The sequence below is a fragment of the Anomaloglossus baeobatrachus genome, chromosome 3 (assembly GCF_048569485.1).
Source record: "Anomaloglossus baeobatrachus isolate aAnoBae1 chromosome 3, aAnoBae1.hap1, whole genome shotgun sequence".
Lineage (NCBI taxonomy): Eukaryota > Metazoa > Chordata > Amphibia > Anura > Aromobatidae > Anomaloglossus > Anomaloglossus baeobatrachus.
In genome coordinates this window covers 361,274,070-361,292,929 of record NC_134355.1, presented here as the reverse complement: position 1 = coordinate 361,292,929, position 18,860 = coordinate 361,274,070, and the positions used below count along the sequence as shown (strand labels likewise).

Below are 18,860 nucleotides of genomic sequence, written 5' to 3'. Positions count from 1 at the left end.
AATAAACACACACACCTGAAAAAATCCTTTATTAGAAATAAAAACACACACATATACCCTGGTTCACCACTTTAATCAGCCCCAAAAAGCCCTCCTTGTCCGGCGTAATCCAGGATGATCCAGCGTTGCTTCCACCGCAGCTGCATGGAGGTGACCGGAGCCGCAGCAGACACAGCCGCTCCGGTCACCTCCATGCAGCAAATGAACACAGCCGCGCGATCAGCTGCTGTCACTGAGGTTACCCGCGGCCACCGCTGCATCCACCGGTGGCCGCGGGTAACCTCAGTGATAGCTCAGCTGATCGCGCGGCTGTGTTCATTTGCTGCATGGAGGTGACCGGAGCGGCTGTGTCTGCTGCGGCTCCGGTCACCTCCATGCAGCTGCGGTGGAAGCGACGCTGGATCATCCTGGATTACGCCGGACAAGGAGGGCTTTTTGGGGCTGATTAAAGTGGTGAACCAGGGTATATGTGTGTGTTTTTATTTCTAATAAAGGATTTTTTCGGGTGTGTGTGTGTTTATTTACTGTAACTTACAGATTAATCATGGAAGGTGTCTCATAGACGCCTAACATGATTAATCTAGGACTTATTGGCAGCTATGGGCTGCCAATAACTCCTTATTACCCCGATTTGCCAACGCACCAGGGCAAATCGGGAAGAGCCGGGTACAGTCCCAGAACAGCCGCATCTAATGTATGCGGCAATTCTGGGCGGCTGTTGGCTGATATTGTTAGGGTGGGGGGCTCCCCATAACGTGGAGCTCCCCATCCTGAGAATACCAGCCTTCAGCCGTATGGCTTTATCTGGCTGGTTTTAAAAATGGGGGGAACCGCACGCCGTTTTTTTTAATTATTTAATTATTTATTTCACTACACAGTATAGACACGCCCACCGGCTGCTGTGATTGGGTGCAGTGTGACACCTGTCACTCAGAGTGGGGGCGTGTCTCACTGTAACCAATCATAGGCGCCGGTGGGCGGGGAAAGCAGGGAATAGGAGATTGTTTAATGGGCGGCCGGCTTTTTCAAAACAGTAAAAGCCGCCGGAGCAGTGTGAATGCCGTGCAGCGCCAGGGATCGGGGATCGGTGAGTATATGAGAGAGGGGGATAGACTGACATGGACAGAGAGTGAGGGACAGAGATAGTGACTGACTGACAGAGATTAGTGCATGACAGACATTGTGAGGCGCTTCAGAACGCAGCTTTTTAGCTGCGCTCTGAAGCAGACCTTTTTTACGCTGCGGTGCAGAGCGCACACCTGCGCACATAGCATCAGACAACAAAATCGTATGAGGGATGTCACACGTTACAATTGACTAGGTTCTTGCAACAAAACGCTCAATTCTAGAGAATGATACGATGTGTTTGCGATCAACGGTTTTGCGTTCAATCCTGATCGCATGTAGCTGTCACACGCAGATACGTCACAAACGATGCCGGATGTGCGTCACTTACAACTTGACCCCAACGACGGATTGTGAGATATATTGAAGCGTGTGTAGCGGGCTTTAGCCTGGACGCCAGTATTTTGGTAAAGATCTTGTAATCCACATTAACTAGGGATATAGGACGGTATGAACCACAGTCTAGTGGGTCTTTACCCTCCTTCCTCAGCACGACTATATGTGCTTCGTATAAGGAGGCAGGTAGAGAGTCGCCGGCTGAAAAATGTGAGAAAACCTCTAAAAGAATCGGGGCCAATACGTCACAATATTTACTATAGAATTCTATGGGAAGGCCATCTGGACCCGGAGATTTCCCCCTAGCCATATCCGAGATGGCAGTAATCACTTCATCCAGTGTGATGTCCGCCTCCAGAGACTCCCGTTGTGATCCACTCAAAGTGGGAAACTCCAAATCTGACAAATATATCATGCAACTTTGAACTCCATGAGGATTTCTAGATGTGTATAGGGTTTTATAGTATTCACAAAAGCACTCTAAAATATTCTCAGGGGATGTAGCTATTGAGCCATCCATCCTCCGTATACCCAATATTGTATTTGAAGTGTTGTGTTGCCTAACCATATATGCCAATAATTTACTGGATTGATTTCCAAGCTCAAAATATGATTGTCGGGTAAAGAACAATTTGCGTTTGGACTTGGTCTCAGAGTGCTGCATATATAACCTATATGATTGCATCCAGGCCGCCCTATTTCCATCGGTTGGGGCCGATATATATATTGCCTCTGAGTCCCTAAGTCTCCCCTCTACTATATCATCCTCAGTTCTAGTCACTCTTTTAAGATATGTTATGGTTGAAGACAAACACCCTCTAAGGTAGGCTTTAAGAGTGTCCCACACCAAGTTAATATTCCAGGGTTTAGGGTGGGCTTCCAGGAAATCCTCTATTTGGGTCAGAGTTCTATCACTTTGATCTATTAGTTTCAGCCAAAAGGGGTTTAACCTCCAAAAGGGTTTACCAACACCTAGGTTAGTCTTCATAGTAAGAATCACTGGGCTGTGATCTGATATGCCCCTGACCCCGTGTACCACGTCATCCACCCAGGTTGCGATATTGCTCGACCCAAAAATATAATCCAGTCGGGACAGCGTGCGTCTAGTAGAAGAATGACATGTATATTCTCGGGTGTTAGGATGCCGGAGTCGCCAAAGGTCAATCCACCCTCCTCCCTCCGCGCATTGCTGCAAATCAGTCAAGTGTGTGGCCGAATGTTGTCCCCCTCCATCCATCCGAAACCTGTCCTGCTCCTCATTCATCACAAGATTAAAATCCCCCATACATAACACATACGCATCTGGATAATTGAGGGCAAAGCTCAGTGCTTGTTTAAGAATGGATATGCGAGCTGGCGGGGGGTTGTAAATACATAATAGCACATAATCTCTAGAGTTTATGGACGCATATATAAACACAAATCGCCCCTCCGGGTCACGCCTCACCACCTTCACTTCCCAACGGATATGTCTATGGACCAATAGAGAGACACCCCTGGAGTAGCTGGTGTGGAACACATGTGCCGACCATTGTACCCACGGTTTGTTTACTAGTCTGGCTGTGTCCCGTGTGAGGTGAGTCTCTACCAGTACCACCAGTTGGGCCTTGACTTGCTTAATTTGGGAGAATACCTTAATACGTTTTTTTGGGCGATTTAAGGCCTCTGACATTCCAGGTCATAAATATTAGCTCCGACCCCATATTACATACATCTTTTTATAGAACCAGGATCCCAGGTATAAGACGCTTTCTGCCCTGCAAGTAAGTGTGGTTAACCCTCCAACAGTAATAAGCCTGTCCCTGCAAAGAAATAAAGTTAATGCAATTGCAGCTGTAAACATAAAGAACCAATATCGAACTTCAGGACCTTTCCGATAAGTCCTGTAAAACATTTCAAACATCAATGGGGATACCACCACTGAATACAGTGTCCTGGTATAGGTGGTATAAGGGTGCACAAGATAGGGCTCCCATTTCACAAGAACCAATTCCTGGCCAATTCCTCCATCACTTGAGGCACGGGGAAGTCCCATCTGTCTCCAAAGGGGGCTTCAAGCAACCATGGAAGAAGAGGGTCGCCAGTGGGTACAGAAAATGTCACCTAGGAAAGTAATCTCATTGCTTCTGCCCCTTAGGTTTCGGATGTACCTGTAGCCAGTCCTCAGCATCAGCAGGTGTAGCAAAAAACAGAGGCGACCCTTCATGCACTATGCGGAGCCGGGCAGGATACAGCATAGAGTAGATGATGTTCCGCTCCCTTAATTTCTTCTTCACCTCCATGAAGTGGGCCCTCTGTTTCTGGAGGTCCACCGAAAAGTCCGGAAAGATCGAGAGCGCAGCATTATTGAACTTGAGTGGGCTCTTCTGTCGGGCCAGACGGAGTGCTGTGTCTCTATCTCTGCAGTTGAGCATCCTTGCTAAAAAGGGACGTGGTGGCGCGCCTGGAATAGGAGGCCTCGTTGGAACTCTGTGCGCCCTCTCCACCGCAAATGTCGAGGAGAACTCATCTCCGAGATTACATTTCAGCCACTCCTCCAGGAATTGTTCCGGATGCTGACCTTCCGAGCGCTCTGGCAGTCCTATGATTCGTATATTGTTTCGACGCATGCGGTTCTCCAGATCGTCTGCTTTCTGGCGCCATGCATTTGCCGATCCGGCCATTGTGGTCATTTTTGTTTTGAGTGTTACAGTTTGATCCTCAAGTTCACACACTCGCGTCTCGACTTCCGCTGTTCGGGCCCTCAAGGATTGCATGTCCTGACGCAGGAGGCCCACCTCTGAATGTACCTGCTCAATTTTCCCTGTGAGGGAGCTGTTGCTTGTAGAAATTGGTCATACACCTGCCTCAGGGTTAAATCCCCTTTATCCTCTGACCCGTCATCCAATAGTGCCTGACCGTTTGGGGTGGCATTTCTCTTGGCTTTAGGGGCATCTGCCTGACCACCCCTTGCGAACTCCTTAAGTTTGTCAATAGCTCCACTTTGTTTAGGAGGACTCATATTGATACACTGGGGATTTGCTGATTCTGCACCCCTCTCTTATCGTGCCCCCGTGCGTCTGAATCTGTGCCTTTATAATGTATATTTAGTAATATGTCTGTCTCCACTTCCTCACCACGTCCAGAGAGCCGGAAAACAGCCACTTATATGGTGGATAATAAGAATGAAGGGAGTCCCAGGGCAGCACAGCACAGCACTCAGGGTGTATTTATCAGGATGATGCAGGCCTGCGCAGCGTGTGGACTTCAATATGTGCCACTTATTTGTTTTCATGTGTCAGGAAGAATCTGCAGGGCCTCTTTTGCAAGGCACACACTCCAGACCCTCCAGCACTCTATGGGTTAAAGTCTCCCACACAGCCACCAGCCCCTGCTGCACACTGACTGCCAGTTACACAGCTAAGGGATTAACTCCCTGTGCTCACCACTCCTGGGTCTTCACCTCTGGCCATAAATCTGTCACTCCTCACTGCTCTCAGGAGTCATGCTCTGCTGCTCACTGTGGAAATGCATGCTGTAGGGAAGATGGCTGCTGCTCCACACTCTCCAGCCTCAGGAGATCCAGCAACGCCGTGCAGGAGTCAGAGAATAGCTCCAGTGGGAGTCTGCAGCCTCCAGATGGTGTCTCCTGTCACAGCAGCAGGTCAGTGAGTAAATGGATCAGGTAACCGGGTGTAAATGGCCAGGATAAGATCAGGATTATAGGAGCTCTCTTCCCATGCGTCCTCTCTGGTCGGCTACATCGCCCTGCCCCCCCAGCTGCCTAGTTGTACTTGGCTGGACACAAAAATGGGGCAAGCCTATGTCGCTTTTGTTTTTAATTATTTCATGAAATAATTAAAAAAAGGGCTTCCCTATTTTTTTAGTTCCCAGCCGGGTACAAATAGGCAGCTGGGGGTTGGGGGCAGCCGTACCTGCCTGCTGTACCTGGCTAGCATACAAAAATATGGCAAAGCCCACGTCATTTTTTGGGGGGGCAATAAACTCCTGCATACAGTCCTGGATGGAGTATGCTGAGCCTTGTAGTTCTGCAGCTGCTGTCTGCTCTCCTCCATACATACAGACATCAGCTGCAGAACTACAAGGCTCAGCATACTCCATCCAGGACTGTATGCAGGAGTTTGCCACCCAAAAAAATTGTGGGCTTCGCCATGTTTTTGTATGCTAGCCAGGTACAGCAAGCAGCAACCGGCTGCCCCCAACCCCCAGCTGCCTATTTGTACCCGGCTGGGAACCAAAAATATAGGGAAGCCCTTTTTTTTTTTTTTAATTATTTCATGAATTTCATTAAATAATTTAAAAAAAATGACGTGGGCTTCGCCCAATTTTTGTGTCCAGCCAGGTACAACTAGGCAGCTGGGGATTGGAATCCGCAACTCAGGGTGCCCAAGCTTTCTGGACACCCCTGCTGCGAATTGCAGTCCGCAGCCGCCCCAGAAAATGGCGCTTTCATAGAAGCGCCATCTTCTGGCGCTGTATCCAACTCTTCCAGCTGAAGAGAGAGAGAGGAGAGAGAAAAGAGAGAGAGGACAGAGCGAGAAAAGAGAGAGGAGAGAGAAGAGAGAGAGAAGGGAGAGAAGAGAAAGAGAGAGAGAAAAAGAGAGGGAGAGAGAGAGAGAAGAGAGAGAGGAGAGAGCAATTCCGCCTCATTCCGTGAACTGCTCCGATTTTAGAGGTGTGTCCTGCGGCTCACAGCTGATGTCCGGCTCCTCCCCTCATTGCATAATTAAATTATAATTATAAATAAATAATAATTATAATTTAAAATTAAAAATAAATTAAATTCTTTACCAGGACGGCTGGGATTCAAACTCGTGAACTCTCCTTAGGCGGGAGCTCTATCCCTTGAGCCACTGCCTCTCATGAAAAGCATAGGAAGATTTGGTAATCTTTAACTCTATACTGCAGTAGAGAATTTAGAAGCAGATTGTTCAGCTGCAAGGATGGATGGATGGGCAGATGGATGGGCGGATGGATGGATGGATGGATGCATGGATGGATGGATGGGTGGATGGATAGGCGGATGGATGGATGGACGGGCGTGCAAACCCCGGCAGTACCGCACTCATCACCGCACACATGCAGGCACTACAACCCCCATCATCACCGCACACGCAGGCACTACAAGCCCCATCATCACCGCACACGCAGGCACTAGCTGGGTGAAGTATCCGCTGACAGCGCGGCTCACTTCATTGTTCCGTGGATCTGACACAGAGCGCTCCTGTTCTACTGCTGCTCTTGTCAGCTTTATGTAGCAGAGCTGGATGTGTCGCGGGACCTCTGTGGATTACGTCGGATCTGGATTGTTGTTTGGGGATTCTAATAAAATGGTGAAAGAGGGTGTTTTTTTGTCTTTTATTCCAAATAAAGGATTTTTCGTTGTGTGTGTTTATTTACTTTCACTTTCAGGTTAATCATGGAAGGTATCTCGGGGAGACGCCTGCCATGATTAACTCCTTATTACCCCGATTGCCACCGCACCAGGGCAATTCGGGATGAGCTGGGTAGAGTCCCGGGACTGTCGCATCTAATGGATGCGGCAATTCCGGGCGGCTGCTGGGTGATATTGTTAGGGTGGTGGGCTCCCCATAACGTGGCGCTCCCCATCCTGACAATACCAACCTCCAGCCGTGTGGCTTTATCTTGGCTGGTATCAAAATTGGGGGGAAACACAGCTTGCGGCTGTGATTGGTTCCAGTGAGACAGCTGTCACTTATCATGGGGGTGTGTCTGACTGCAACCAATCATGGGCGCCAGTGGGCGGGGAAAGCACGGAATAACTGATTGAATAATGAAGCTGCAGCTATTTTCAAAAGAGGAAAAGCTGCGGGAGATTTGTGACAGCTGTGCAGCGAGGTGCCCGTGATCGGTGAGTAGGAAAGAGAGAGGGATTGTGCTGGGGACGCAGAACGCATGCAGATACGCAACGTGCGCTCATAGCCTTACTGTGAAAAGCCACGCTTTTGGTGATCGAACCGTTCTCGAACGTAATTCGAACTGCCGAACTTTAAGCAAATCGTTCGAGTTCGTCGACCGACTCGAACACCGCCCAAAATCACTCGAACATGAAATTGGCGAACCGTTCGACTCGAACATCGCTCAACTCTAATAATATATGCATTTCCCTTTTTGTATTGAATTACTGAAATAAATTTTTGATGATATTCTTATTTATGGAGATGCACTTGTAGTTCATCTACAGGGGCTTGAAAAGTTTTCATACCCTGTGAACTTTTCCACATTCATGGACATTACACCAACAAACTTAAATGTATTTTATATGTCATATTCCAACACAATATAGCAAGTACTTGTGAAGTGTAAAGGAAATGATGCATGGTTTTGTAAATATTTTAAAAATATACATCTGAAAATTGTAATGTGCATTTATTTTTATTTTGCATTTCTGAGTAATTACTTTTTAGGACCACCTTTCACTGCAATTACTGGTGCAAGTCTTTTAGGGTAGGTCTCTACCAACTTTGAACGTCCAGAAGATGGAATTTTTGCCCCACTTTTTTTTCAAAACCGCTCTAGCTCCTTGAAATTGGATGGAGACCATCTATGAACAACAATTTTCAAGTCTTGTCACAGATTCTCAATGGGATATAGGTCTGGATTTTGGGCCATTCAAACACATGAATATGCTTTGATCTAAACTTTTCCATTGTAGCTCTGGCAGTATGTTCTTTGTGCTACTGAAAGGTGAATCTACACCCCAATATTAGGCCATTTGCAGCCTGTAACAGGTTTTCCTCCAGGTTTACCCTGTATTTAGCTCCATCCATCTTCCCATCAACTCTTGACAAGCTTCCCTGTCCCTGTTCTTGATGAAGAAAAGCATCCCCACAGGATTATGCTGTCACCACCATGTTTGATGGTGGGGATTGTGTTTTCAGGGTGATGTGCAGAGTTAGTTTTCCGCCACTTACAGTGTATTGCATTTAGTCCAAAAAGTTCTACTTTGGTCACATCTCACCAGAGCACCGTCTTCCTTTTACTAGCTTTGTCCCCTACATGGATTTTTGCAAACAGCAAATTATATTTCTTATGGCTTTTTTCTTGCCACTCTTTCAAAAAGGCCAGACTTGTGGAGCATATTACTAATATTTGTCCTGTTGACTGATTCTCCCATCTGAGTTGTGGAACTCTGCACCTCCTCCATAGTGACCTTGGGCCTCTTGGCCTAATTAGGGTTCTCCTTGCTTGTGATGTCAGTTTAGGCGGACAGCCATGTCTTGGTAAGTTTGCAATTGTGCCATACTCCTTCTATTTTTAGATGATGGCTTGAACAGTGCTCTGTGAGATGCTGAGAGCTTGGGCTATTTTTTTTATAACCTAAGCCTGCTTTACTCGTTCCGCAACTTTATCCCTGATCTGTCTGGTGTGTTCCTTTGTTTTCATGATTTTTTTTTATCCCATGTTCTGAAATAAACCTCTGAGGCCTTCACAGAACACCTATAATTATATAATTATACTAACAAATAACTAAACACAGGTGGATATAATTTACTAATTAGGTGGTCTGGAGGTAATTGGTCACTCAGGATTATATCTAGGGGTATACGACTAAATGGGTCTGAATACAAATGCATGTCACAATTTTCAGCCTTACAGGTTTAAATTATTTAGAAAACTGTGTATCATTTCCTTTTCATTTCACAAATACTTGCTACTTAGTATTGGTATATCACATAAAATACTAATGAAATACATTTGTTTGTGGGTCAATATTATTGGATTACTTTGTGGCAAAAATTGGCACCAAAATTGTATGATAAAGAAATACATACATACAATGCTAATTTAGAATTTTAGCCATTCTTATACTGACTTGGTGAATTGTGGACTACAGTATATTTCTGGTAGTTTTTAATGTATAGGGCCTCTAGGCTTTCTTGTAAAATCAGATGATGATGTTTGTAAAGCGCTGTGGAATTAATGCTGCTATATAAATGAGTAAAATAAATAAAATGACTGCATTGAATGTTAAATGCTGTGAGTCATGGCTGCTGGGTACGTGTCTGTTGCAGTTGTTTGAAGGAGGAAAAATTGTGTTATTTTTACCACTAATCTATTCCCTTATAATCTGTTACATGAGAAATGATTACATGTTATTTCTTTTGTTTTTAGGCTGGCCAGATTGCTTTGGACACTGCACGTCACCACAATAATTCAGATGTGGCTCTTCTGCTCACAAAAGCCCCACAGGTACGGCTCTGTCCTGTGTGCAGGAGGGATAAAACTGTAGGCTTACCTGCAAGAAACCATGTTCTTCTACGAGAAGTCCACTTCTGTCTTTTCTGTATTTTAGCAAGACAAAACAATCACTGATCTCGGGGAGACCAGCCAGAGAAAACACTGCCGGCAGCCAGCAAAGGCGCTCAACACAGTGAAATCCTAGCTGCATTGCCCCCTGGGGAGTATGCACCTGTATTTTATGATGACAATACACTCTGCAGTAGTGAGCCAATCATAGGCCATTGGCCCAACACAACATCAAATAAAAAATGATCACAACTAGTGAGTTTTTGGATCTTTACAATAGGAATGGTGTACCAGAAATTGTAAGTGGCCACCGATTTATTGAAAGGACAAAGTGATTACCGTATTTTTCGCTTTATAAGACGCACTTTTGTTCCCCCAAATTTTGGGGGAAAGTAGGGGGTGCGTCTTATAATTCGAATATACGGGGGGGGTGTATAAATAAATATACTGCAGGGTCCGCTCTGGAGCGGTCTGGGGGCTGGTGAAGCTGCGGGAGGGAGCCTTTGATCTCCTGCTCCCGCTCATATAATATGCACAGCCGGTGTCCATCACTATGGTGCTGAAACCGCACCGCGGCGATGGGCTGGGGGAGCGGCGCGTATTATATGTGCCTGTGCTCGCCTTTGATGTCACATGCCTCCCCTGTGTTAGATATTGCCCCCATGCTGCTGCACATAGTAAAATAAAACACTCTTTACTCACCTCCTCCAGCGCTGATCTCCCGGTGTCTCTGCTGCTGCTGTCTGTGATCAGGCACGCAGAGATGATATCACTCTGCTGTGCCGATCACATGACCGGCGCCGAGAACCAGGAAGTGGCGGAAGACGGAGCTCACAAGCACGGAAGGAGACACGAGGAGGGACAGCGCTGAGAAGGTAAGGAAAGAGTGTTTTATTTTACTAAAAGCAGCAGCCTGGGGGCGATATCTAACACAGGGTGATGTGTGCCAGCCATAGGGGGCTGTGTGCAGCAATACTGGGCCATGTGCCAGCCACAGGGGGCCGTGTGCAGCAATAGTGGGACGTGTGCCAGCCACAGGGGGCCGTGTGCAGCAATAGTGGGCCGTGTGCCAGCCACAGGGGGCCGTGTGCAGCAATAATGGGCTGTGTGCCAGCCATAGGGGCCATGTGCCAGCCATAGGGGACATGTGGCATCACTGGGGGACGTATGCCAGCACAAGGGGGCTATATTCAATATAAGGTGGCCATATCCAGATAAAGGGGGCTAATTTTAGGATGGGGGGGCTATGAGGGACATATACCCTATATGATTTGTTAGACGGACATTGGCATTAGAAGACGGACTCCATTTATTAAAAAATTCTCTATTCCTTCACCAAATTTGGGGGTGCGTCTTATAAAGCGAAAAATATGGTATATTATATCCCAGTCATGATGAAAACTCCTGATGCTGTTTATGATCAAGATTTTTGTAGCATGGCGACAACTAAGATGATATCCAAGTAACAATACACAGGGGAAATATAAAAAATCTGAGGAACCAGAGAATAGGGACTTGGAATGAAATCTTCCTGAGCTTTTCTTTACATTTTCTTAAAAAGTATAATGCACTTTGTGAGGAAAATCCTGGGATATGAAGAGGAATTATGATGTCCAGTCATAATCGCTCTCATCACTCCCTGGCAGTGCCCCCTCCCTTCTTGTTCTCAATGTCCGACATCTGGAAAGGTGTCACATCCTAGCAACACATCCCATGGCCATCTCCTGTGATATGGAGATTAGATGACCTGGGAACAGTGGAGACAGGATGCCTCCCTGCCGTGACCCTGTAACAAGAGTTTGTATCTCATTATAAGGCTATGGAAGTATCCAGACAGAACGACTCCAGTAAAATATGGTTCATATCTTGCAAGCCATATTTCCGATAAAAATGGCAACCATAAAAATGGTGTCTCCACATGCGGATGATGCTGGCACACCTTTTTTATGGGAGTAGGACATTGGGAAGTACCCCAGGCGTGATATCAGCCAATGGGGAACTAGTAGACAAGTCATGAGTCCTCTCGTTCTGTAGCTAAATTCATAACTGTCACAATGAGAGCGTTTGCGTCCGCCTACGACGCTCCCAGGCAAAGTTATGGCCCATATTCCCTGTTGTTGATATTGTCCATAACTCCAGCCAGGGGTGGAGCAGTGGTCCCTCTGAGGTCACAAAGGTAGGAGGGGACCTGGATTTGCCCAGGTTGATAACCCCAATTCGACCATTTTCCAGTGTTCTTTTGCTCGGGGGTCTGGTCAGGGAAGACCTGTGAGAGAGATCCTGGAAACCTGGTCCACGGCGCCCCCCTGTGGCCAGACGCACAAGGTAACTGCTGGAACTGTGTATGCCTGTTTGTAAACCATGCTTTGCTTGTAACTGTACTCTGACATGACTGTATATTCTGTAGATTCCCTATTGTATATATTGTAGTTTCTAGTGTGCTTTAGGCTGATTAAATTATATAATTAATCTTGGGCTGTTCTGTTATCTCAATCTTGAATCCCACGTCTGTGTGTTCGGCTAATAGTTACCGTAAATCGGTTGGTGGCAGCGAGTTGTGCCAAGGATTATTGTGGAGAGGCCAGTGAGATTCGGGAAGATTTTATATATTCCGTCCGCGGAGGTCGGGGGAATATATACCCTACTCTCACCAGGGACCCTTCAATAATCGGCATAAGTAGTATAGCGGCCTCCTTGCTTCTTGTCGGGCAATTCCATAATTGGCCTGACTATAAGAGGGGCGCTAGAGAGCACGTCACGTGCTCTGTCGGTCGGGAGGTATAAAGGAGGGGTGACCCCTGCTTGTTACCCCCCGATTGTGACGTACTGGTAGCCAGCGCGGGGAATTTCTGAGTGACCCCCCCGGTGGTTCCATGAGCGAGGTCCAGTACCTCGGTCACCGGGTAGGCGGGAGAACACTGAAGCCCGAGCCTGAGAAAGTGGAGGCCATCGCATCCTGGCCCACCCCCAGGACCAAGAAGCAGGTGATGTCCTTCTTAGGGACCGCCGGGTACTATAGGAGGTTTGTTCCACGCTATAGTAGCCTGGCAAAGCCCTTGACGGACCTCACCAAGAAGAAGCTGCCCTCTGCAGTCGATTGGACAATGGACTGCGAGACAGCCTTCCGGGCCCTAAAGGACGCCCTGTCCAGCCCGCCCGTGCTACAGGCAGCCGACTTCACGCGGCCGTTTGTAGTATAGACCGACACCAGTGACTTCGGCCTCGGTGCGGTGCTCAGCCAGGTGGACTCTGCGAGCCAAGAGCACCCAGTCTTGTACCTGAGCAGGAAGCTGTTACCAAGGGAAGTGGCCTATTCCACGATGGAAAAGGAATGCCTGGCCATAGTGTGGGCCCTGCAGCGTCTGCAACCCTATCTATACGGTTGCCACTTCACCGTGGAGACGGACCACAATCCCCTCAGCTGGTTGCACACCGTCTCCGGGACGAATGGACGGTTGTTGCGATGGAGCCTTGCGCTCCAGCAATACAACTTCACCATTCGCCACAAAAGGGGCCAGGACCACGGTAACGCAGACGGGCTGTCCCGACAAGGAGAGGTCGCGGACGGGCGCACGGGGGAACACCGGAGTGTGCTGCCCCCTAGCGCCCTCAAAAGGGGGGAGGTGTGAGGAAAATCCTGGGATATGAAGAGGAATTATGATGTCCAGTCATAATCGCTCTCATCACTCCCTGGCAGTGCCCCCTCCCTTCTTGTTCTCAATGTCTGACATCTAGGAAGGTGTCACATCCTAGCAACACATCCCATGGCCATCTCCTGTGATATGGAGATTAGATGACCTGGGAACAATGGAGACAGGATGCCTCCCTGCCGTGACCCTGTAACAAGAGTTGTATCTCATTATAAGGCTATGGAAGTATCCAGACAGAACGACTCCAGTAAAATATGGTTCATATCTCGCAACCCATATTTCCGATAAATATGGCAACCATAAAAATGGTGTTTTCGCATGCGGACGATGCTGGCACACCTTTTTTATGGGAGTAGGACATTGGGAAATACCCCAAACGTGATATCGGCCGGTGGGGAACTGGCAGACAAGTCATGAGTCCCCTCGTTCTGTAGCTAAATTCATAACTGTCACAATGAGAGCATTGGCGTCTGCCTACGACGCTCCCAGGCAAAGTTATGTCCAATATCCCCTTTCTGGATAATTCTGACTCAAAGCGGGGGGAGTGGCAGTGCTTCCCTGAACAAGTAGACAAGTCATGAGTCCTCTCGTTCTGTAGCTAAATTCATAACTGTCACAATGAGAGCGTTGGCGTCCGCCTACGACGCTCCCAGGCAAAGTTATGGCCCATATTCCCTGTTGTGGATATTGTCCATAACTCCAGCCAGGGGTGGAGCAGTGCTCCCTCTGAGGTCACAAAGGTAGGAGGGGACCTGGATTTGCCCAGGTTGATAACCCCAATTCGACCATTTTCCAGTGTTCTTTTGCTCGGGGGTCTGGTCAGGGAAGACCTGTGAGAGAGATCCTGGAAACCTGGTCCACAGCGCCCCCCTGTGGCCAGACGCACAAGGTAACTGCTGGAACTGTGTATGCCTGTTTGTAAACCATGCTTTGCTTGTAACTGTACTCTGACATAACTGTATATTCTGTAGATTCCCTATTGTATATATTGTAGTTTCTAGTGTGCTTTAGGCTGATTAAATTATATAATTAATCTTGGGCTGTTCTGTTATCTCGATCTTGAATCCCACGTCTGTGTGTTCGGCTAATAGTTACCGTAAATCGGTTGGTGGCAGCGAGTTGTGCCAAGGATTATTGTGGGGAGTGGGGAGGCCAGTGAGATTCGGGAAGATTTTATATATTCAGTCCGCGGAGGTCGGGGGAATATATACCCTACTCTCACCGGGGACCCTTCAATAATTGGCATAAGTAGTATAGCGGCCTCCTTGCTTATTGTCGGGCAATTCCATAATTGGCCTGACTATAAGAGGGGCGCTAGAGAGCGCGTCACGTGCTCTGTCGGTTGGGAGGTATAAAGGAGGGGTGACCCCTGCTTGTTACCCCCAGATTGTGACGTACTGGTAGCCAGCGCGGGGAATTTCTGAGTGACCCCCCCGGTGGTTCGTGACACACTTATTGATGTGTTTAGCTCGAAATACAACCTAGGGGTTTTTTTTTTATATTTGAATCATGTTTTGGAACTATTAATATGTGTCTTATACTTTTTAAGAAGATGTAAATATAGCTTTGGAAGATTTTATTCTAGGCCATGGACTTTCTTTATCTTGCTGTTTGTAGTTGTGGACTAGCTTATCTTCATGCACTGGGTGGTATACACAGAGTCTATCCACAACCTCAAGCTCGGGAAACACATAGATCTATCGATAGCCTTTCATATACAGAAATTATTGTATATCACAGATTTTATGTCATCATGGCAATAACATGCAACTTCTATATAGACAAACCTCAGCAAATGAAGAATAAAGTGTCTTTTCTTTTCTATATGTATGGCCAGCTTCATGTTAGCAGGTCAGTTAATCCTTGACAGATTAACCATTGTGTAATGGTATGTGCATTTAGAGAATATGGTTTGACCTTTAATTTCATGGGTTAACAGGTCCTTAAAACAAGCTTTCTAAACTTTTTTTGTAGGATAGACTAATTAAAAACCCACCCCAGAATTTCCTTTGATCAAGTCACAGTATTTTTTGAGGAAATATTTAGAATTTTTTTTCTTTTGGTAAATAAATACAGTAATGATTTAATAGTGCTAGGAAGTAAACTAATGAAATGAAAGAGATATATAAGGACGTTAACTTAAAGTCTCGGAGACCCAGTGATCCAAACAAGTAGATATAACATTCTCTTTAAACAGTGTTCAGCAATAGAATTCCATCCAGGAGAGGAAAGGTGGAAAAAAACCACAATTGGAGGACATTTACTAATTAGTACTCTACAGCAAATGTCAAACATATTGTGCCAAAATATAATGAAGACTTTACAATGCCATTAAACATAAGGCATAGGCTTTTTATATTGAAGCTGCCTTGCCAGTATAGTTGAGAACATTTTATTGAGGACTTTGACACACTAATTACCAATGTTGCCCTCTGGAGATCCAACCATAACTCAGATTGGGATACAGAATCGCACTGTAACACTTGCCTTGCCGGTGATGAGACGGCAAGCGGGAGTTAACCCACTGGTCCACAGGGGTAACCTGGGCTTACCCTGACATAAGCGGGCCTTAGGGCTAGACACCAAGTGCCACTCCCAGGGCAGTGTCCGGGACTGTGGCAACGATCTCTATGGTAGGAATGGGCGGCTCAGGTATGGACAGGCAGATACTCTAGTGCTGACAGCTGCAGCAGGGACGGAGGATGGCTGGTGCAGGTGGGTACAATGACAATGGGGACCTGACAACTAACTAGCTAGAAAGACAGTAACTGGCTATGTTGCTCAGGCACCTCCCCTATTGGGAAAATGTCTTAAGTACCTGGTGACCTATTCCAGGTGCACTGGCCCTATAACAGAACAAGGGTACAAGCACACACTCCCAGGGAACCTGTGCGGAATGCACAGGCCGCGAGAGGAGACAGGAGAGACACACAGGGATTACCGCTGGGAGGTGAGGCAGGGTGCAGTCGGGCTGCAGTGGTATGTGATTCGACGTCCCTTCAGGGCAGAGACAGAGAAGTGCAGAGAAACCGGCGCTACACACAACTTGAAGGAAACTAGATAACAAAGATAATTTCTCGCAGAGGAGCCCAACAAAGGCAGAATTTTAAAGGTGGTCTTGTCAAGCCTGAGTACCCCTCTTAGAGTAAAGTTGGCAGTTACGTTTCAGGCCTGGCTTGTCTTGTATAGAAAATGAAAGAGGGAAATGTCATAGAAATTGCCACTACTGCGCTAAGTTCTTAAAAAAAAAAAAAAAAAAAAGGGGGGGGGGGGTGCCTTCGGAATAGTTTTGTTTGACTATTCCCAGAAACAAGTCCCAGAAAATATTGTGTAAGCACAGGAAAGCAGCCTCCCAGTATCAAACACTATCGTATACCCAAGGTAGCAAATACAAATGGCTACTGTATGGAACAGGCATGGAAGGAATTCCATTTTGATTACACTGTTTGTAATAAAATAAAGCTGTAAGACAAGCAGTTGTGCCAGGGTTGTGCTGTAATTTCCCAGGTAAATGTTACATAACGACAATGCAGAGCAAGGGCTACAGTCATTCCGCTTTCCTTTTCCAATGGAAATTGGACATTTTTATAACAGCAGATAGGATAATATGCCATATGTAGTAGCACAAGATAGTGGTTCCCTAGAATAGAGGAAAATATGTTCTAAATCGCTAAAAAGACTTCATCTGTCAGTAGAAATGCAAGTCATAGAAAGTGTAAGAAAAAAAATACCTTGGTACCTGCGATCCGATTACTTATTCCAGAGAAATCCACATTTTTCTAAATTAGTAAATGAGTTGTTAAGATCCTTGGATTACATGTAAATCTCCCTGAAACTCTGCCTCCAGATATTATTTTAAATCAAGGGGGCATTACTAGTGTGAGACATGTAGTGACTAACTTCTGTACTGATCTCACAGCATAACTGTGTGTCTTTATAGCTAAAATAGTACTGCAGAGCTCTTCAACATCTTATTACAAATACATCTACAGTTATAGCTCTCCTCTCAGTGTTGTCAGTTCTGTAATGAAGTCAGGAGACTAGACTTTCCTTTGTGAGACATGTAATGACAAACAAGAACAAAAAAAACTTACCAGCACCTCCAAAAGGAATAAAGCAAGTGTAAACAGGTGTAAGCTGCTATGACTGATAACTACACAAAAAAAAGAATTGAGTACTTTATTTATACCACATTAAAACAACATAAGACATAAACAAGTTAAAAAAAGAAGTTTGCCACAGGGAGCAGTAACTCAAACAGGAGTGAAATGTCCAAAAAGTAGTTTCTGGGAAACATATGATTAAAACATGAGGAAAAAATAATCCAAAAAGATATATATAATGTAAGTAACAATAGAATAAGGGTCAGCGCTAGACCCAATGTTGCAATGATTCTGCAGCTAATTTTACTAGGCTAAAAACCCTTTAATGCCCAGAAATAAATTCATCTGTATAATATAGAATTACCTATATGTAAAAATTTGCGCTGAACCACAACAATGCATTGAGAAATAATGTTTTATTCTGTTTTATTCTCCACTCACACCAAAAAATATATAGAACCTCTACTAAAACATCACATAACATAAAAAACAAATATACAAGTACTTGATTATGATTTAAAACTACTGAATATAAGTCTCAAGAAAGGGTTTTATATGAGTTTTTACAAAATACACAAAAGCCCATAATATAAATGAATAATAATTTGTATTACTACACCAGAGTCCTCAAATGTCACTTTGAGTCACGCACTTCACATAAGCTGCAGTTGCCTTTATAGGGTTAAATATTAACACCACATCTAGCGCATTAACGCCAGATGTGTCCAAAATGTAACAATTCAGCAGGCAATGAAAGTCTCTGCACTATATGTTTGTTTCTTCAGTGCAAGGCTCCAGCAGATTAAAGACAACTTATGCTCTGTGGATTTCAAAGTGTGCCTGAATACAAGTTTACATATATAATGTAGAATAAAAAAAACATTAATATTGGAGGTGTAAATAGTATTGTTAAAATTAAATATGAAGATGTAGAGCAAAAAAATATTATGATTTAATAATGAGGGCACATCTATCAATACATAATTATAAAAAGTTAAAAAAAAATGTTTATGAAAGTGAAATAATTAGGTGTCCACCAAATATATATCGTATAAAAGGTGGTAGTGCTATAACTGACTTAAATAACCTATTTAATATAATGCAGTACATCTAAAACAATTCTTCTAAAAAAAAAGTACTTGTAAATTGTGCAAGTACCATTGAAACAAGCCTGAGGGCATGATGTAAATGTGCTGCTTTTCCCCTGCAAAACACCCCAATGCGTGTTTCGCTTGCTGCTCCCTTAGGGAGTGGTGTGCCCTCACTAATCATATATTTCGGATATGTAGATGGAAACTCTAGTGTATGTGCTCATCACAGAGCACAGGATAAATGTGAACTGATCCAAAATTGTGTATTCCAAATTGCCACCAAA

General features: G+C 45.4%; 1 protein-coding gene across 5 annotated transcripts in view; it reads left to right on the top strand.

Moving 5' to 3' along the window:
• ANKRD6 (ankyrin repeat domain 6) overlaps positions 1-18,860 on the top strand; it is a 296,026-nt gene that overhangs the window by 256,676 nt on the left and 20,490 nt on the right. For all 5 annotated transcript variants that reach the window (XM_075340132.1, XM_075340131.1, XM_075340134.1 and 2 more), the window contains one exon: positions 9,598-9,675. In XM_075340132.1, coding sequence (XP_075196247.1) covers positions 9,598-9,675 — 78 coding nt within the window. The remainder of the gene's footprint in view (positions 1-9,597; positions 9,676-18,860) is intronic.